Source organism: Pseudonaja textilis, chromosome 1 (genome assembly GCF_049901715.1).
Source record: "Pseudonaja textilis isolate UNSWEBS1 chromosome 1, rPseTex1.2, whole genome shotgun sequence".
NCBI classification, from domain to species: domain Eukaryota; kingdom Metazoa; phylum Chordata; class Lepidosauria; order Squamata; family Elapidae; genus Pseudonaja; species Pseudonaja textilis.
This window is the reverse complement of record NC_141990.1, coordinates 171,491,803-171,512,858: the sequence shown is the minus strand read 5'-3', so window position 1 is coordinate 171,512,858 and position 21,056 is coordinate 171,491,803. Positions and strand designations below refer to the sequence as shown.

General features: G+C 33.8%; 2 protein-coding genes across 23 annotated transcripts in view; both read right to left on the bottom strand.

The window, feature by feature from the left end:
- The window catches only part of ORC2 (origin recognition complex subunit 2), a 42,425-nt gene extending 27,055 nt beyond the window's left edge, over positions 1–15,370 (bottom strand). The window contains exons 1-8 of one of the 3 annotated variants that reach the window (XM_087919723.1): positions 6,513–15,370; positions 5,441–5,484; positions 4,499–4,560; positions 3,973–4,073; positions 3,283–3,420; positions 2,962–3,048; positions 1,684–1,776; positions 390–418 (exon numbers count right to left, since the gene is read on the bottom strand). In XM_087919723.1, coding sequence (XP_087775849.1) covers positions 390–418; positions 1,684–1,776; positions 2,962–3,048; positions 3,283–3,420; positions 3,973–4,063 — 438 coding nt within the window. In that variant the 5' untranslated portion in view covers positions 4,064–4,073; positions 4,499–4,560; positions 5,441–5,484; positions 6,513–15,370. The remainder of the gene's footprint in view (positions 1–389; positions 419–1,683; positions 1,777–2,961; positions 3,049–3,282; positions 3,421–3,972; positions 4,074–4,498; positions 4,561–5,440; positions 5,485–6,512) is intronic. The other 2 variants (XM_026696808.2, XM_087919724.1) reach the window with 2 other exon arrangements.
- Positions 15,228–21,056, bottom strand: part of HYCC2 (hyccin PI4KA lipid kinase complex subunit 2) — a 61,386-nt gene continuing 55,557 nt past the window's right edge. For 14 of the 20 annotated variants that reach the window (XM_087919715.1, XM_087919713.1, XM_087919705.1 and 11 more), the window contains 2 exons: positions 20,775–20,942; positions 15,228–15,999 (listed from right to left, as the gene is read on the bottom strand). In XM_087919715.1, coding sequence (XP_087775841.1) covers positions 15,401–15,999; positions 20,775–20,942 — 767 coding nt within the window. In that variant the 3' untranslated portion in view covers positions 15,228–15,400. The remainder of the gene's footprint in view (positions 16,000–20,774; positions 20,943–21,056) is intronic. The other 6 variants (XM_087919720.1, XM_087919719.1, XM_087919716.1 and 3 more) reach the window with 1 other exon arrangement.

Genomic DNA, 21,056 nt, shown 5'->3' with positions numbered 1-21,056 from the left:
CTACGTGCAAAAAAAAAATGCTTCTAAGTGCAAAGTCTCCTTTCTCAGTCAAAAGACTGATCATTTTTTTTCAAATATATGGATGTTGTTTATATATAATACTATCAGTTCTTCGGAATGGAAATCACATATGTATCTGATTTCCTTGGTACTGTGGTTCCCCAACCTTTTGGCTCTACAGACTAGCAGTGGCAGTGGCAGTAGTAGCAAATGGGAGAGGGGATGTATATAATTTTCAGAAAGATATCTTAAGTCTGTATACATACTTAAACTATTTGAAAATATATTTATTCAGATAGAAAATAATACATTGTCAGCATAAGCAGCTCAATTTTCCAAGTTTACATCAGTCACAATTGATATTTTTAACAACCAAAAATTTCACTCACGTCTTCCTGATCTTTGCTTGAAGAACATTCTGAAAATTAAAAATTGAATCACACATTATGATTACATATAAATATCATAGGTTTTGGCACAGTTTCAAGTGCATCACAGTTATTTTTTTAGTGTATATTTCAGCTAAAGCCAGAGATTCAGCCTAATTTAAAATGTAGTATATACACATATGTCCCCACTGTGCATGTAAATAAGTAAGAACCAAACCATGTGTTTTTTATAACTAAAATTGTCAATAGTAATTTTTTACTATTGGAGTTTTTTGCCTTGATAAGTAAGTCTATTGCCAATGTCTTCCCTATATAAATTCTATGCTACTAATAGTTTATCTGAATTGTAGATAACCCAGCCTTGTAAATGTTTCAATAAATTTAGGTTTATATGCTGCTAGTTCACAAAGGAATTTGGGAGTATAAGAATAAGCATATCTGTAGGATTTGATACTAGCTTCTTCTTATAGGAGGCTATTAATCTATGCCATTTCTTCAACATTTGTTCCATAGTTATCTAATTATGAACACTGCAATCTATTACCACTCTGCAATTGGAAACCACATAATGGAAATGAGATTAAAATCTGGAGTCTTTGGTATCAGCATATTGATAATCATTTAGTAATATAGAATAATTAGTATAGTAGGAAGTAAATAATCATATATGCAGAATTCCCAAATGCCCTTTTAAGCAGCTACTATGAACATTTCCCCAATTTTTGTTAAATATTCATAATGAATTTGGGTACTCACGTACATACATACACATCTTTATTATGGTCACTCACCACAATACCCAACAATCTACAGCAGACGGAGCAAAATAAAGCAATTGATGATTAAATCATTAATGCAATGAAAGGATTTAGTGTAGCCAAATTTCACCATGTTCATAGACACAAAATCATACTGGCTTGATAACAAAAACTGAATTTATATCAATACTTAGTATTTTACTCAACACCCAGAATTGTTGAGAATCAGGCAGCATACAAGTTTAATAAACGATTATATGAGAATGATCAGATGGAAATTACACCCTTATTTTGCCATTCATTCATTAAGGGATAGTACTTCTCTACTCAGCAATCAATTTATTTTCCATTTTAGAACAATTGTAAGACAAATTCTGTATTCTCCAAAATGTAAGTTCACAGCTAAGCAACAAATACATGCATCATAAAATACATATTTTTGTCTACCTCATTTCATTAGAATGACTTTTTTTTAAAGCAAATTGTGTAATTCCCTATTTTAATCAAATATTTAACATTTTAAAAACAGAACTTACTACTGCTGATTTTTGGAGTGTTTGTTTTCTCCTCAAGCTTCTTCAAACTGTTTTGCTTTGTATTCTTTGCTGAATTCTGAATTAGCTCAGAAACTTTAAAAGTAAAAAAAAAACTCCAATTAAAGCAACTTGCAAATAGTACTTAAATACACAAAAGGACAGCATAGACTCTGTACCATGTACAAATGTGTTCAATATCTAAAATTATTACCATAGCAACAATAAATATGATTCTAACACAAGAAATATCCAGGGCAGCAAGGATATTGCTACTTGTTACCTACCAATTTATTTATTTATACACTTTTACTGATCTTGATTTTCAAAGTCTTTGGTTCCCTAAACAGTCCTTTACCTTGTAGAAACCTTTTAGGAGTAGTAACAAAATAATTATTTTAAAAACACCTCTTCTGGGGTGTCACCCATTTATGGATTTTTCTCCCCAAAGTCGCTGAATTGGTATCCACATTAACATATCTCTGATATCAAATGAAGATCTTTTCAAAAACTATATAATTGGCTTTAACTTGTGCTGCTGCTTAATTTATCTTGTGCTTTTATCTTGTTAATTTTGTACTATTTTATTTGATTTTATCATACAAGTTTTAACTTGGATAGAATTTCCTGGGTTTTTATTGTAAATTACCCACAGCATTTTTTGGTTATTGGGCAGCTTAAAAAAAATAAAATAACGACCGGCATGCACAGGTTTAGCTTTTTATTTTAAAATGTTTCAATATTAACTATGTTGTGATACATGCTAAATTTAGAATTTTGCAAAGTTTTAGAAGCAAGCTATCAAGCTGTCAGACACAAACGACCAGACCCACATGTAGAGTTCAAGCTAGGTGCTTTATTGTTCTATGCCAATTTCACAGAACTCTTTGCAGACAGATAGATTCACCTGAGAAAGACTAGATTAGATTCAAAGGCATTTTTGTGTTTATGTAAAGAGTCTGTGCTAATTCCTCATTTGATCCCTCTTCCAAAATGAAATGGTTGCTCTCCAATATAAACTAACAAAAGACTAGTGTTGTGAAGTAGAGCTATGAAATCTCATCAGTCCAACAAAACTGGTGAACACTACAGGACTAATTACATGTATTTTATACATATCCATGGAATCTGTTACTCATAGGACTGACAGACTTGGATTATGTGTTCAGAGCAGATTTAGGTTGTTTTTTTAAAGGAATCCATGAGAAAGCAAGTCATCCAGATGTATACAAGTACCTATGTACAGTATGTAAAAGAAACAACATGAAACACAATACATGCCTCTCTCTGCCATCCTATTAGAGCGTTTTGGAGTTTGGAATGGAAAGACATCACCACCGCTTGCACTGGAACCATTTCTCATTGACTCTAAAAAGTATACATATCAATTAACCCTTAGAAGAATGCTTTCAAGGGAACTGATAAAAGATTTATACCAACAACAGATTAAATCTAATTAGCAATATAAACATTTATTTTTAAGGATTAATATGTCTTATTTCTTGGTGGAATTATGTACAAAATATTGAATATTTTCATGCATAATATGAAGTAAATATCCACATAATGATGATTGTGAAAATGTTGTGTTTCCCAAAGTACCTTGGACATCTAAGGCTGTCACATAATCCTGTTCTTTTAAAATATCCTGGGCTTCATCATCGGAGCTATTCTCCAGATTTTTCATCCATTGTTTAATCTCAAGTGTATGTGGAACACTTAACTTACGAACTTTGAGACCTGAAAAGGCAATAAGACTGCTTAAGAAAAAATACATGAACAGTTACAATAAATAATTTTCGTAGGTCTATGAAAACCGATCATTTTCAAGGAAGTTATACCATCCAGAAAAATAAAGCTGTATAATTTTTGAAAATAATGTAAAGAAAACAAAACAATTACTTTAAGAAGTAATATTACAATGTTGATATTACAAGAAAAGTCAGTTGTCAAAACTTCCTGAAGGCAAAGTATATATCTACACTAAAAGATAATGTGCTGTTGTGAAGTTGTATTTTTGTTATAATGTTGTCGATACTGATGACATTAACACCAAAATAGATTTCATCCAAGTTAATTTACTATTTGTAAGATTGCTAAATACTTCAGCAGCATTATCTTGCTCTCACATCATATTTTCAGAGGATCGTGGTAATTAATTTCTCCAAGTACAGAAAAAGCCACTGCTTTTAAAATGATGTAATTATATAAGCACAACAAAAATTATTAATATTTTTGGAAAATTAAGAATTAGACACCTTATTCTAATAATAATAAAGCAACTAAGGATACCTGCATCCTCAGAGATATGCCTCAGAACATCTTCATCAGCCACAAATTTAACCTCTAGGACATTAATCCTCTTTATGTTTGGATTACTCATATCAAGGTATCTAAGCCAAAAAGAAAATAAGTTGACATATTCCTATCAAAGTACAAATCTCATATAAGTTTATTATTATGAATAGCACCTAAATCTAGAATCTAAAATTATATATTATTATTACTACCAGAAGTAGTATAAAAGCTTGCTTGGATTTTTATAAAATATTGCTTGGTCCTCAACACAAATTGAGAAAATAAATATATGTTTAAACAAGTCATTGGATAATTTTCTTGATGGATATTGCTATCCAAGAAGGCACTCAAGTAGAATTCTAGATAATATCCTCATAACATGCCAATGGAATAAGGAAAGACTTAGATTTGGCACCTCAAAATATACAAAACTCAGTTTCAAAACTAGTTAAATTTCAGCAGTTAAAAACACAATAAAACAATCTGTGTAGTACAATGGATAATGACTTGATTCACTTACATATGGGAAGACTAAGAGAGTAAGCCTGTGGTGGGAGGGCCCAATTTGTCATCCTGTGTAATCTGGAGGAAACAGGGGGGGGGGGGAAGCAATTAATAGATATGGTCAAATGATCAAAAAGACTGATTTGCCACAGCACTGAAAGTAGGGATTGAATTTCCTTATCTAGGGAACACAATGCTTGTAAACTTATTTTATATTTTATCTATATATTTTCCAGTAATTTGATATCAATAACAGATTGATATGGTTGGATTAGATTAATTATATATACACTTCTTTTTGCAGAATTCTCTAGTGATTCTTCCTTTCCACCTAAAGTTTTTGCACAAACAATTAAATACTTGCAAAATAGAGACAGCTAAGGATAAATGCAGAATATGTAAGCATATTCTATTGTTAAAACAATCTGACATTATAGCCTACCACTAAAGAGAAAGATATATATCTATAAGAGAAAGACAATGTCTATTAATTACCACATGGTACTTTATAGATGAAATGGCAACGATTTAGGAATTACAACACAATACACAAACTTACAAAATTTTGTTCAAATGTTAATACAAAAATTCCGACTGGCTTTCACATCAATGTAAAAAGAATGCAAACCAATGTTATCGATTGAAGCACATTTACTTGGAAAGGAACAAGGGTAGGCAGTTATATTTCTTACTAAAGAAATAGAATATGGTGCTAAAGCCATCACAGCCAGTCCTTGATTTACAATCACAACTGAGCCCAAAATTTCTGCTACTAAGCAAGACAGCTATTAAGTGAATTTTTCCCTATTTTATAACCTTTCTTGCCACAGTTGTTGAGTGATTCCATGCAGTTTTTAAATCAGTACCACAGTTGTTAAGTGAATCCAGCTTCCCCATTGACTTTACTTGTCAAAACCTTGCAAAAGGTGATCACATGACCCCCATCATAAATACATACCTGTTGCCAAGTTTCTGAATTTTGATCACGTGACAATATGGATGCTGCAAGTGTGAAAACCGGTCATAAGTCACTTTTTTCAGTGCCATTGCAACTTTGAACAGTCACTAAACGAATAGTTGTAAATCGAGAGGACTGTCTGTAATACAATCCTCTACAATATCTATTCAAAACTAAGCCCTGCTGTGTTAAATGGGATTTACTTCCAAGAAGAGAAAGCAGGATTGTGGGTATCCCACTTTTCAACAAGTTGTATTCAATTAAACAAGCCCAGTCATAGTACCCCGGTAGAAATAAAAAGAATTTAATCTGAATAAAGGCATTACGTATGGCCTAAAAAAAGAAGAGGCAATCTGAAAAACAATTTAACACGAGCAGCCTACAACTGCCCGCGTATTCGAACTACAATTCCCAACATGCCCCGCTATCGGTCATGTCGGATCGCATCGTTGCGAGTTGCTTCTTGACGCTGCTAGCTGCACCGAACCGCAAACACCTTCACGCACGGTTGCAGGGTCGGATGAGGAAAGAGGTCCACTTGAACGGGCTACTTAAAAGAGAGAGCTCTTTTAAGTTAGGCAGAGTCACTATTCTGTTCATTGCCACCAAACCACACAGAACAAGGACTCGCTTGACAAACGAGGAAAAAAGCGCACTTCCTTAGACAAGAACCGCCGCCTTCTATTTTAACCAAAGCTCACTTTTCACCGATCTAGCTTTCCGACTCTGGAATACAGGGCTCTCCAACCTTGGCAACGTTAAGCCTGGCTGACTTCAACTCCCAGTAAGCTGGCTGGGGAATTCTGGGAGTTGAAGTCCGCTAGGCTTAAAGTTGCCAAGGTTACAGAGCCCTGCTTTAACTGAGGCAACTGATCTTCAGGGCATCTATTTGGAAGCGACGTTTGCGCTCGCTTGCTCGCTCCCCCCCCCCCCACCTCCCGCGCGCGGAAGTCCCAACCACGCGCCCTCAACGCTGAATCATCTTTCCCTTCAGCCGACGGTGGAGCTCCAAATTGTCTCCCCGCCCTGACTCGGTCGGTCGACCGCTCCACCCAGTCCCCTCGCTGCTCACCAGATCACAGCACCAGAATAAACGCGAGTTTCCCGCCAACTACCAGAGGTACGACCCAACCTCTTTCTCAGGGTATCGCGGGCCTCTCCAATGGGCGGAGCTAGCTAGCCAGCCTTCTGTTGAAGCTTCGGCTTCCTTCCGCGGATTCGGGATTGGCCCCTCTCTACGGCCAATGGGCAAGGACTCCTCCCCGGAATGCGACGAGATACGCGGCGGTGACGTCTCCCAATTCTGCTCTTAAACTAACAATATTTATAAAAAGAAAAAAAATCATCGGGAAGGGAAGAGAGAGCGAGGAGGTGGAAGCCCTCGATCCGTTTTCTGGCCCCTGCGAAGTCGGTCGCGAGAAGCTGCGTGGGCATTTGAGCCACCTAAGTTCAACGAATATGTGGGCGTCGGGTGATGCAGCTACCTTATTCGTCTTTCTCAAGTCTGGATTTCCTTCTTCGTTTTAGCTGTATCCCAGATCCATCCTTGAAAGCGAAATAGGATACAAGGGCTGTAAATAAACCCTGAAACAAACAAGCGCTGAATCGCCTTCCGTTTAAGCTCCGATCTGCTGCCAGGATTTGGACTTCTACCTGGAATTTCGACCCAATTTCTCCGAGATTCCAAACAACTGTTAGAAAAATACATTGAAAGTCTCCCTCCTCCCCCAATAAATTAGGCTGGATTAAAACAAACAGCTTTTTTGTGCGTCTGGAGGTTATAGTCAACGGAGTAAAGGAAGCAGACAGGCCTGGAATGTAAAGAATGGAATTAATCCAGATCTTCAGCATCTCAATGTGCTTTGGATGATGCACGCTTCTCGAGGCCATCTTATTTCACACTCCATAGATTGTGATGAACAAACCGAACTTGCCATTTGCCTATCTCAAAATACTTGTAGGGGAAATCACTGGGAAAACAGTTGGTCATAAAAAGAAGAAAACAAACACTTGCCATGGTTATAGCAATGGATACACATATTGTGACCAAAGAAATGATAGGGATATATCTATAGTCATCAGGAATCATGGGAAAAATTGCAATTTTGTGATTTAGCAGAAGATGGCAGAATTATTTAAAAAGATGAAGCTTCTTTCAAATTCTACAAATAACCTGAGGACAAATTATGCCAATTTTTTAAAAAAGATAGCTGCAGAGGTGCTTAAAATTTTGTGAACCGTTTTGATTTTACAATGTTTCTGCATAAACGGGTGGGATCCGACAGGATTAACTACCAGTTCGGTCAAATCGTCATCAGGATGCTACGAGCAGAGAAGCAGCCTTTCAAAAAGTTTAAGGATTTATATTAAATACTATCTGAAGAGTTTGTGTATTGGAATGGAGTGGAATGGAATGGAATAGAAGCCAACGTGAAAGTTTTAACAATCAAATCAGTAGTTGCGCTGACAATCTTCTAGTCTTTATATTCCCAAGACATGGGAGCATTTGGAAGAGAACCAATATACAACCTTCCAATGCCTTACAGATTAAAATACTGCAGCTTGTAACATGTAAACCTACTGATGAACTGTGCCAAGTAATACTAATGATCAGCCAGTTTTTAGAACTTAACTTCAGTGCAAAACAAGTATTCTGGATTGTTATATAAAATACCTACCCAAAAGAAACATGTTTTATGAGAAGAACATATACTGCTCATGTAAAAGTATACTGGGGAAAATATGACAAAGTGACCATTTTTCCAGAAACACCACAATATTTATTTAAACACCTTTTATAAATACATATATATTCTGTGTTGCAGATTAGTTTTAATTTTATACACCTGTATTTACAATGATTCAAAATATTATCTATCTGTGGCAGTTATTTACAAATTCAACACTTAACACAGTTCAACATTAACCAGATTCAGTAAGACAGTTACAATAATGGCTTACATGCACCAGTATAATGATCTTCAAAAACATGTCATCTGAGCTCTGTTAATAGTTTTTCACAGGTCCCAAGTTAGGGCCACAAAGACTGCATTTATATTACATACTCATTTTGTTTAACATTTCACCAGCATCAAATTTTAATTTGTTTCAAATATCATACCAATATACTGGTGGAATATTAACATAAATCAACTCCTTTCATCAAACAGATTTTCTATAAAATAAGTGGGCTATTTGCTAGCTATGGTTTTTGTAAATGAGGTAAAATAGGTTACATAATGCCAGAACAGTAAATCCTTCAGAAATCTCGGTTTAATAATAAACCTTTGTATGACAGATAATAATTCGTCAGATGGAAGGTGTGAAGGGAAAACAAAATGCTTTTGAAAGTTGAGCTTATGTAACTATTGTCAAACAAGCTAGAATCAAACATTGTAAATCAGGATATCTGTTTACAAACATTAAAAATTAACATCTCCATTCACCATCAGTAGCTTGTCAGAATTTATTCAAATCCAAGAGTAATGTTTTAATGTGACCAAGTTAAGCTAATCATCTTGTCTGAGATGACCTTGCAAAAAACAGGCTGATTTCAAGTTTCTACTTCTACTTTCCAATTATAAACAATACATTCAGAAATACTAATACTAAATACTAATGATAATACTGTAAAAAGTAATTTCAAAATGAAGGCTAGTTAAGTTGTGTAAAATTTGAAACACTCATGAATATATTTCAGAATGCCTATTATAATTGTTTAAACAGAAACATTACAGATGAGTAACCATGTATGTTGATTGGAAGTAAAAATTCAAGTAAAAACAAAATCAACGTTGATAAGCCAGTGTAAATTAAATAGGCTTTTTTCCCCACTATCTACTAATTTCAAGTATTTTATTTGTAGAATAAAGAAGTTATTGGGTTGGGTTAAACATGATAATCTATTAACTGCATGAATTGATATTATATTGTTAATGCCAGAAATAATCTTGGTCCCATTTGAAGTAAAGCACCAAAATATTCTGTTTCTGTTTTCTAGTACCAATGGATGCTGCAAATTTTAATTCTCTAATATTTAGTGTAATCAGCTTTTAAAATTAGTAGAATTCAAAATTATACAGAAATATTTTTGTACTCACTAATATTTATTACTTTGCAAATTAAATGTCTCAGCATAAAATTGATACTCCTTATTACAAATTATGGTATGACTATACATTTGAAATTTTATTTCTGGGAAGAACAACAAACCAATTTTGAATATATATTTTCAAGTTTACTATACTTACTGTAAGCTTGAATATATTTACAAAAACAATTCAATGGTTTTTTTAAAAAGTTGTGCTCTAATCATATATGGCAGTTTATGCAATTCAATACTGCAGCCTTGACAATTCTGACAGATTTAAGAAAGGATATCATAACTTGTACCCCTTGTATATTTTATTGTATTTAAATTTTACATATAGTGGAAATGGGTGTATGAATACATACAAATAACCAATTTTTAAAATCCCACTTGCTTTTTGAGGGGATTTGAGTTTGAATATATTATTTTCCACAAAATTAAGCAGTTATATGTTTTAAGTGCAAACTATTTTAAAAATCTTACTGCACATAAAGTGAAGGTTTTTTACAAAAGCACAATACAAAAATATCTGGGGAAAACTAAAAGGGAGAATTAATTTTTTATTCAAAATAATATTTGATGTATTAGCATAAAATTAAGATGGATATTCAGGTTAATTGTGGTATTATGTATTTTTACTAAAGCATATTTGAGAAATTAAAAATAATTTATTGAAAGAGAATTAAATGAAAGAGAAGCAAACCTTTAATTAAAAAGAAATTAAAGGTTTTTGTTTGAATGATTCCGTGAATCTTTGGATCATAATCAATGAATGCAATATTAAAAAGATTTAACAGTACAAATGAATGTGAATAATTATAATGGGTATAATGCAGAAACATTAATAACAGGAAATAAGTTTAATTCCTAATGAACCATGAATAAAAACTTTTGTCACAGACATGTCTACTTTGTTGTGTTAAAAAAATTAGTGTTCAACAGTTGGACTGAACCAACTTTGGATTCATCTAAGTGGTTTTGCATGTATACTACTAATGTCCCTATACTGAATTTATACACTGCATTTAGTATTAAGCAATGAATCAAATTACTAGTATTTGGCAATTATTAATTTTAATTGGTTGAATATGAAGCTTTGTTTAATTTTAAGCAATAAAATTATAATGCATGTTGTGTAATTATCCAGAAATTTATAAAACAAATTTTAAAATAATTCATGCAAATAGTATTTAGATTGATTTGTCTTTTTCCCTATGTTCTTTAAAGTCTAAAATAAAATTGTCAATTTCATCTTCTTAATTATTTGTTAAAAGCTGCAATTTTTGTACTAATTAAAAAAAATAATCTGTGGCATTTGGATGGTACTACCAGCACTCAAATTACTCCTTCAAAATGTATTTGTAACAAGATAATGAAAATCTATTCCCTGAAGATAAATACTGATAATAATGAAAAAATATTAAACAAACATTTGGAAATATATACATATATGTTTCAGAATATTACATTACTATTATAATTACATCTTGCAAACAACAGCAATTGATTTTCAACAACTGACAAATTGTACACATCTGTGTATGTATATATGTATATGCATGTATGTATGTGGGTGGGTATACACACATATATATACACACATATATACATGCACATATGCATTCCCCAACAGAAAGAAAACTACTTCCATAAAATAGTGCAAATCAAAAGTAGTATGATTTCCTTATTTCAGTTGTAAAATGTATGAACTTGCCTACTTTAAATCTACAAAGAGCATCAAGACACAAGACACCCAGTTTATGAATCAGATACTTTATATGTTTGAAAAACACTATATTTTAAACAACATCTCACTGTGATACAAATTCATCATTCTGGTATCGAATGATGCATAGTTTTACATGAAAGACTTATTAAGAATTCATTGAAAGAGCTGCCCTTAAATTGCACATTAGCAATGTTTGAAATAGTTTTGTAATCAATGAGATGATTAATCTTATTCTCATATTATTGTCTATATTATGAAAAAAAACGCAAGCCAGGTCAAATGGTGTAACTAAAATAATCAAACATTTGTTAATAACCATGTAACTATACCTTTCCTCTTCTTACATGTAAAACTAGAGCAAAAGTAACGGCAGAATAGTCTTTACAATATGGTAATGATTACATATTTCTCCAGAGAAGAAGGCAAGTAAAAATATTATTTCAGACTACGGCCCTACCCAGTTTCGTTCATAGATCTTGTAATCATGTTTTCAGATTTTTATACAGGCATTTTGGTCAACACATGCACAAAATATAAAGATGCTTTGTTCTCTTCCACTGTGAAACTGGAACAAAATATTGTAAGAACTGCCATTTCTACTTTACAGAAGCTATTATATAACAGGATATACGTATAACAATATTTAAATACAAATATCTGTCATATCCTTCCGAGTATTACTGTTGCCTATAATCCAGTAAAAAGTTTGTAATGGTAAATTACAAGGTTCAATGGAAAGTTCTGACTTCTGTGCCAATCTAATTCTATTTCATTTCCATATCAATGAATTTTACAAGCTACACCAAGCATTGATCTGTTGTATCACTCAGGTGCCACCATTTTTTAATTCTTTCCCATCTTCCTTTTCATAATTGAGTATTTTAACTCTCTCTCTCTAGATTACAATGAGCTTGTGAACCACAGAGTACTTTCTGAGTAACACATGAAAGGTGGACATTTGGTAAGCATACATGGCAAGTTTACACACTTTTGGATAGTTCATGGTCAACATTATAAAAACTAGTGTGCAATTCAATCCAGATTGGGGGGAGGGGGGCAAGAGTAAGCAAACCCAAGATGCTAAGAGGAAAGAAGCAATCTCACCATGAATAACAAACAAAGGAAGATGTTACATCCCCACTGAGTCTGAACCTTCAAATACACATCAATACAGTGCTTTTAGCAAAAACTTTGGAACAGTTTAGCAGCAAATACATCAACAAATGTTGAAGCAGTACTAGCATGACCTATTAAGAGGACTAATTAATATTCTCAAGTAAGACACATATTTAAGAAAAGATATGAAGCAGTGTTTTCTCCATCATAAAGACACAGAAACAAGATAAGCTTCATACTTGAGTCCACAGTATGGGAAAGTTGCATATTAAAATAGGAACAGAATTTGAACAATGTACAAAACAAACTAAAATTAAATGTTATAATGTGTCAAATGATAACTAAAAGCAAAAGAACTAAATACAGAAAATTGTACTGCACATAAGAAAACAATCACTTTACTAATTCCATAAGAAAGTTATTACCCCAACATATGTACACATTGTAATTTTAATACGTTGAGAAGATACAATATATATTTTATTCAATATTTAAAAAAATAAACTATAACCTCTTTAAGATGAAGATTTGCACAATTAAACACATTCCAGTTTGATAGCAGGCTACCAATCATCAATATGTAAATTAGGCTTTCTGCATATTATGTGTATACAACCACATACAGATTTTTTTAAATAAAAAAGCTTAACATGTTAAATTTCTTTCAAAAAGAACAAATTAACTGGTCTTAATTACAGCAATATTTCTTTTTAACTATGTTTTTGCTATGTAGAATACATGGATCTGGATCTTAAAAAGCTACTCTAAGTGTAACCACAGGCTTGTAACCAATGGTTTTTTTAAAAAAAATCCTGTCACCTTGGTCTTAATCATTTTGGTGATCTTCACACCATTAAATCAGAAGGATGCAAACATAGTTTAATATGTTACACAATAAACTGCTATTTAACACTTGAAAGCCCAAAGTCCCTAGCTATAAAACTATTCATGCAGTTCTCTGTATAATGGTCATAATTTCTATTATTAAAAAAGACTGCTGAATTATATGGGAATCATATTAGTTCTCTAGAAAAATAAAGACATACACCTAGGTCCCTTCTCACTTTTTCTACAGAACAAAGAAACTTTTTGAAGTTTTCTGTAATGGATGGCTTCAAAGCTCAAGAAGTCTAACCTACATTATACATATTATTCAAAATTATTCTGAATATTCAATAATTACAGTGAATCACTTGGAAACATTCCTGAGTTTCAGTAATATTGGAATTAAATTTGACATTAGCTTTGCTTTAATGAGTGTCTATACAAAGTAACTACAACTTAGTGTAATACTAATAATTTAAAATGAGGATTACTTTAGCTACAATTCTTCTGACAAACTCCAGATTCAAATCAAAAGTCAAGGAAGAAAGACAAGAGAGTAGAATTGGAAATTATCAACTAAACTTAAATTTTTCTTTAGCAGAATAATGGCACTTAGTAATCTGAACATTTTAACCTCTGACCCTTTTGAAAATAAAGTATTATTCTGAATCTCTTCAACCTATAATTAATTCAAAAGGTTACTTGGGGGAAGAGGAATATAACTTATATCTGTTCCTTTCATTAACTGTCAACAGAATTCCAGGTCAAAGTTCAGCAAAAATATAAGAAGGCAAAACAGCCCCCTTTTGCTTTTCATGTATACATTACTCTTCAAAACATGATGAACACTTTCTTTAGAATAAGAAATGCAATTTAAAGCAGTGATCTACAGCACAGATATCACGTATTGCTGACACACCACATGCATTCAAGGTTAAATTCAACAGTATGCATTCCCAGATTAAAGTGGGGGAGATAATATCTTTAGCTCCCCCACATACACCCGCATTACATTAACTATATGAAATATGACTGCAATGGATTGATCAAAATATAGGCAGTGAATTGTTTCCTTTGGAAAGAGAAAGCTGCCAAAAAACCCCACTGCTTGAGAAATGATTTTAAGGATAACTGATGCCTCAGTATTTTCAGCAGCCATTGCCTCTGTTCTTGGCATTTCCTGCTGGAGAACACTTGTCCTTTTTGAAGCTTCTGAGTCTGTTCAGTGATAAAATTTAGTCATTCCACAGCAAGCACCCTGAAAAACTCCCTCACCTAAACTTCAATTGTTCTTGTAGGTTCCAAAGATTATCAATTTACAAAAGTAACTTTTAAAGGAGCATTGATGAGTAGTCATACTTGGGACAGCCCATGTCCCATTTTCTTAATCTTGTTTTAAATGTATTTCATATATCAAATTTCTACCATGTAGAGAAACAACCCTGTTTCCTGGGTGAGGAAGACATGTAAACATGGCTCCACAGGCCTTAAAACTGCACTGTAACCTATGCTGTCTACTTACAGCCCATTCATTCTGAAGGAGCAGTTTCCTGGTCACATATACATGTCTCGGTAGCTGAACATTAAGCTTGGGAGGGTGAGTGTGGATGGATGGAAGAGGAAGACTACTCTAATGTTCATGACAAAGTGCATTTCAACCGCCATCAGAAGCAATGACAATATTCCTCTCCCACAGAATTGATTGCACTAACTCAGAGGTCCAAAGTCCTACTAGAATCTCTGAGGCACTCTTGGTTCCAAGAGACAAAAAAAAAATCACAATTCATTAGTCTTTGCAGAACTTTAGACTGAGAAAACTAACCCGTTTATTATTTCTCAGGAAAGCCGAAGCTTCGTTTTGATAGGGATCATATTCTCCATTTCCTCCAATCTTCTCAAGACTCACAGTGTTGAAATGGGAACTGATCTGCCTATAATGGATTGCACATCACCCAAGGAGAACCAAAGGCTTGGAAAAGGCATAAAGTATATTTTATACTGTTTCACAATGACATTTATGGGAGAGGGAGCGAAAACATGAGGTTTTATTGCTGTTTCAGTACAAAATATAGTATAGTATCTAAATGAATCGAACAAGATCACCAAAGCCAGGATTTTCAAACAATAGGGTGAAGATTGTAGATGTTGCTCAAAAAAAAAATTGGACAAATGGAAAAAATATAAGAAGGTAAAAAAAAAGTTAAACTTGGGATATTAGTTGCATATTGAAACTTGGGGATCGGGACTGCTTAGTCAGAGGAGCTCCTGGTGAGTGGACATCTTTACCATTTCCAGCTTGACTTAACCGGTCCTCTTGTAGACTAATGGTTGAAAAACGATTGGAGTTGCCAGCTGCTAAGTTAGTAACACCATCACCGCCAATGCCAACATTGGAACTTGTCTGACTACCATTCACATAGTCAAATGATTTACTGGAAGAAGCACTTGCAGTTCGGATCAGGCTTACACTGCTGGCTTTTGGTACCACCTGCCCAGCAGGCAAACTCAAGTGTTTCTTTGTGGGAGTAATTTCAATTGCATCTGTACTGAGGTCAACTGACTGGTGCAGGTACTGCCTACGGGCAGTTTCTCGAGGGCTGTCTGTGGATTTGGTAGCCAAGATGATCTCCTTATCCTTGGCCAAAAGCCCAGCAACTCCTTTCCTTAAGCTGCCCCTCTGAGATGTGGATGAAGGTTTGGTCCCTGGTGGCTGGCTGCTAAGTGATGCCCCAGAGGAAAACCCTTCATCAGCATCATTGAAGTTCACAGACTCTTCTCGTCCACTGACTCCTTCAGCATCTGAAAATACCAAAGACCCCAGATGAAGAAATTACAATACTATGATTCAATTTTAAAAGTGGATAGGATTGCACACAGGTTTTTTAAAGCAAAATTATGTTGCAAACATTTAGGAGAAATCTAAACTCCAAGTTGCAGTGTTTTTATTATAATTGTTTTTATACTGCAGTCTGGAACAGAATGAATTTATTACACAATGCTTAAATGGATTAACTTTCTAAAAGATGTCCATAAGATTAACCTTTCTCAAAAAGTCATAAACCACTCATGTTTTACTACATATCTACTAATACGTAGATTATAATACTGTAATAAATTTATACATGGCTATGATCCTAGCTGCACTTATTAATAAGCATATTAAATACTAGAGAACTTTTACTTCTGAGGAATGTTTATGATTGTTTTTAATGAATGTAACCAAAAGCACATTCTTCCAGAAGTAAATTTTTATGGAAATCTTCCTGCCATCCTCAGTGCTAAAGATTAACCTAGAATGGTTGTGCTGGTATATAAAATTAAGCCAGAATTCATTTAAATAGAAAATAATGGGTTCTTTGCCACTTTTGGTTTGTTTGACTTCATTTTTTCACTCTAACTCAAATTGTACCTCTGCCTATTCTACATGCCAAAGGTGCAGTTCTACTTCAGTATTTGTACGGTTCTATGAAATGGAGATTTTGATACATGTATTCCTGAATGTCATCATCTGAGTATTATTTTATGTAAGTGTGTATTTAACAGTGGGTGCATGTGTCACTGTGAGGTTTGTAAGAATGTTTTTGCCTATCAAAGTTGCACGGGATCCAAAATGGATGGCATATAAATGTAATAAATATACATAGTTTTTATTTTTTTTCTTTCTGGACAGTTTCAAATACTGACACATTATCATGGAATCAGCACAATATGGAAATATTATAAAGAAGAGAACAGATTATTTACAAAGCAGAAGCAAGTCTCCATATCTGTATCTGTAAAATATTATTTATCTTTAGCTAACCAAGTGCTTAACCAGTCTCTCAGAGCATTCTGTCTTCCAATGAACTATTTAGATACCATTGTTCTAACTTAATATTGTTCTGTTTTGTACAGTAATCCTTAGCTTACAATTATCCTGACAAACATAATTTCTCTCCCATTTCAAAAATCTCTGCAAAGTAATCATATTGACAAATGTAAATATGTAGAATTAAATCTGACAGCTGAGAGAATGTCCATTTTACAGACTGAAAGGATTTTTTCCCATTTTCTCAGCGATGTTCTTTTACTTCATCATTTTAACATTTCAAACATTAATAAAACAGTTCCCCCTAAAATAAGAAGGCTCCTTAAATTTAAAAAAACCTCTGAGCCTTGTAAAATATTATATTTTAAAAAACAAGCCACTTTGCATATGGTATTCTTCACACAAAAAGTTAAAAAGCCATTTGAAATAAAAGAATGTCCTGAAAGCAAATGTGCCTTTTAGACTTTCTTTTATTTGACCACCATGCAAAGCTAAGTGAAAGTGCTTTTGATTGAGCAGCAGTAGCTGCTGCCTTCCCACCACCACCTCTCTTAACCCCTCCTTACTTTAATGGAGGGAACATAATATCCAGAGGTGTTTCCGAGTCAACTTCTATGGATACATCTCATGCCTTACAATCAAGTTTGCAAGGATAAAATGACATAAAGTGGAAGAAATATTATTGTTTGTCAATGATGCTTGCAACATTATTATTTAGTATAATTAATAAAATTATCCCTTCTGTTCGAAGAAAAGAGTCAGAGAGGCTCAGTGTAAATTTTCTGAATGCCACCACCATGCAGAGGCCAAGGCAACTCAGCAGTGCTTGAAAGTGAAAAAGGAGGAAAACAACATGCAAGGCAGGATCTCTCAAGCGATCAAGTATTCAGAAGTTCAATTTGAGCAATATACAGATTTACTAATGATTATAAATATACTCTTTTGACTTCAGTGGGAACATAGTCATTTGGGGAAAAGGTTATTTTTCTCACAAAAAGTTCAAGTATATTCTGAACCAAAGTCCTTCTAGGTAATAAAGCTTGTCAGAGAAAGAACTAAAATATAGTCTCAAAAGGATATTTCAACCATTTTTTAAAAAATATTTTTTAAATCAATGCTAGCTCTGCCCTCAGCAGGTACATGATTCATCAATGTTCCCAACATTATTATTCATATTCAAAGCTTCTCTTAAATAATCAACGTAAGAGGAGTACGTGCACATTAATCCTCTCAGCATTATACTTCTACTTTTTATTAACTTATAAAGAATATTTACATAAACTGACCCAAGCATATTGCAAAACAGACTGATTATTTATTATATACTTGGAATATTTAAAATCAATGATAAATAAGACAGTTCAAATGAAAACAATTTTATTATGATCATAGACCAGCATAAGAAATATAAGATTGTGTCATTTTGTTTACCCAATTTTAAAAAGAAGCAATATTTATCAATTTCATGTAAAATCAGCAAGATCACCAAAAGAGAGTAATTTAACAAACTATGATTTCTTTTTATGATTAAGAGAAAACCAATCTTTTCCTATCCCAGATCACCCCCCAAAAAAGATTTGTTCACAAAAAAATATGATTTTTAAAATACTTTTTTGTGTAAGTTATGCTCACTTTATTTATCTAGAAAACATTTAGGCAAAAACACCTAATCTAAATATATCTAACATATTAAAGAAAGAAGTACTAAGGCAAAAACACCTAATCTAAATATATCTAACATATTAAAGAAAGAAGTACTAAGGCATCAAAGCAACTCTTTGAAAAGAAGATTTAAGAATTTGTGTGAGAATTTCTGTACCTTGTTCTGGTCTCATGCACATGCAACATGTGGTTAGTACAATAAAATAAAACCAGTGGGAGAAAAATTGTGGAGCTCATTTACTGGCCATGCTCAGATTCACTCAGTTCTAGGAGTAAATTCTGAATTTCATGCTTCCATAGTTTTCCAATAATGCCTCCCCTCTTCATATATTGTGAACTCTGATTGCACATGATGGATTCAGATGCAATAAATAAGGAATCCTAATTCTAATGCTAAAGGTTTTGTTTGCTTTTTTGTTTTGCTATTTAGCTTATCAGGTGCAAGAAATCAGGAGCCAAGACAGTTCAAAAGAATACAGGTTTAATGCATGCTTTCTACAAGACTCTGAACTACTAACAGTCAAAGGAAAATTGGCAGTAGATAAGAGTCAATGGAATTCAAGGTGGGCTGGATTTAGATCTCTTGTGGGCGAGAAGGGACTCAAGATTGATGATGACATACTTGACCCCTCCCTCGGGCTCAGCTTGGTCATCACCTACATAGTTTTTCTTGAAGCAACTGTGAAGCATGTACAGCACATAATTTGCAAATGTTATTAAAGTCTTAAAATATCAGCAATGCCAAAAAAAACTATGCTAAAGAGAGAAAAGAAGCACTATAGAAATAAATTAGTGAGATATGCAGATTAGCAAAGAATAAATTTGTAACTATAACTTAGAATGCATTGCTATCTGAATACTTCTGCATCAGCATCAAGGGGACAGTAGGTTAAGGACGTGCACTGAGTAAAATGAGAATCTCTTAGTAAAGAGTAAATAATTAACAAGAAGAATACCACTATACAGGGCTGTAAGATTTTTTTTCTCTCTTCAGGTTTATATTACCTACTTTGAGACACAATCTTATAAATATCACAATGGCAATTTAATTCCACTTCAATCCACTGAACAGGTTATTAAACCATCCACTGAACCGGAAGTTTGGTATATAAAATAGTAAAAGAAATGCTCCCCCTCCCCTTCTAATACTAAATTACAGTTAAAGTATTATTTTATATGCTGTAAAGCACTCCAGGTGGTGAAAACAGCATCAGTATTTTTACTTGACACATTTTTATTGTATGTATGTATGTATGTATGTATGTGTACACACACACACACACACACACGTATGGCATTCAGCTTTGTTCGGGTATTTTCCCACGTCACTGTAGTTGTGCTTTTAAAGTTGTAGCAACGTTTCAGCAGAATCTCATCTGCCATCATCAGGCTTCTTATATATATATATAAGCTATATATATAAATAGCTACAAATGTATATATATATACATTTAGCAAACTTAACATGCTCACTAGCAGGGTGTTCCAGGATGCAAAAGAATGAGTGGATGATCTTGAGATATCAGAGAAAGAGATTGCCAAACAAGAGACGCTTAACTGTCAGAGGAAGAAACTTAGGAAGACCTGCCCTAATTGATCAGAGGGTTAAAAGTAACAGAGGAAAGTCTGAACATTCAGACTTGCAAGATTCTATTAAAGTAATCTTAAAATAAAGTACATTTTAATCATCTAGTCAGGTTTCCTGTCTGGTTTACCCAGAAGAGTTGACATCAATCTTGCAATTCTGAAGGTACAAAATTCTTGCCTCTCTTGTCTGATCATTCTCTAAGCAGAATCTTTCCCTCATACCCCCAAGATCATCCACACATTGCATTACAAAATGATCCAAAGTTATCACATTATTTTAACCATGCTAAGCTAGATATTATACAGATAGTCAAAGTCCAAAATGTTAGAATAAATAGCTCCAGGCCTAAAGCTAGGCATAAAGGGATATGCGCAGAAAGAAGGAAAGAGAAGAAAGTATACCTGTGGTCAATGGAATATACTCTAAAGCAAAAGGGAATTCTGCTTGGGAAGAAAGATCCAGGATCCTCCCCAAGCAATGGCTTTACTGACTTATGCCACCTTATCTCTGTCCTACCCTCTTTTGTGGCTGGTGTCAAGTTGGGCTCCGGTGAGGCATGCTCAGGGGTCCTGAGCATCAGTACGTCCCCCTCTTGCTTGCGTTTGATCCCTAGGTCTGTGGAGCCGTGCAGGATCGGAGATCCGGGAATGCTCATGTCAGCATCATTTGAGAAGTCAAAGCCATCTGGGATTCAACATATAATATTTTAGTGTCTTTCTACTCTTTTCCTAATCATAACCCAGGCAGGGAAATGAAGGTGTACACGGAATACAGAAAACCACACCTGTATTTTTCTCA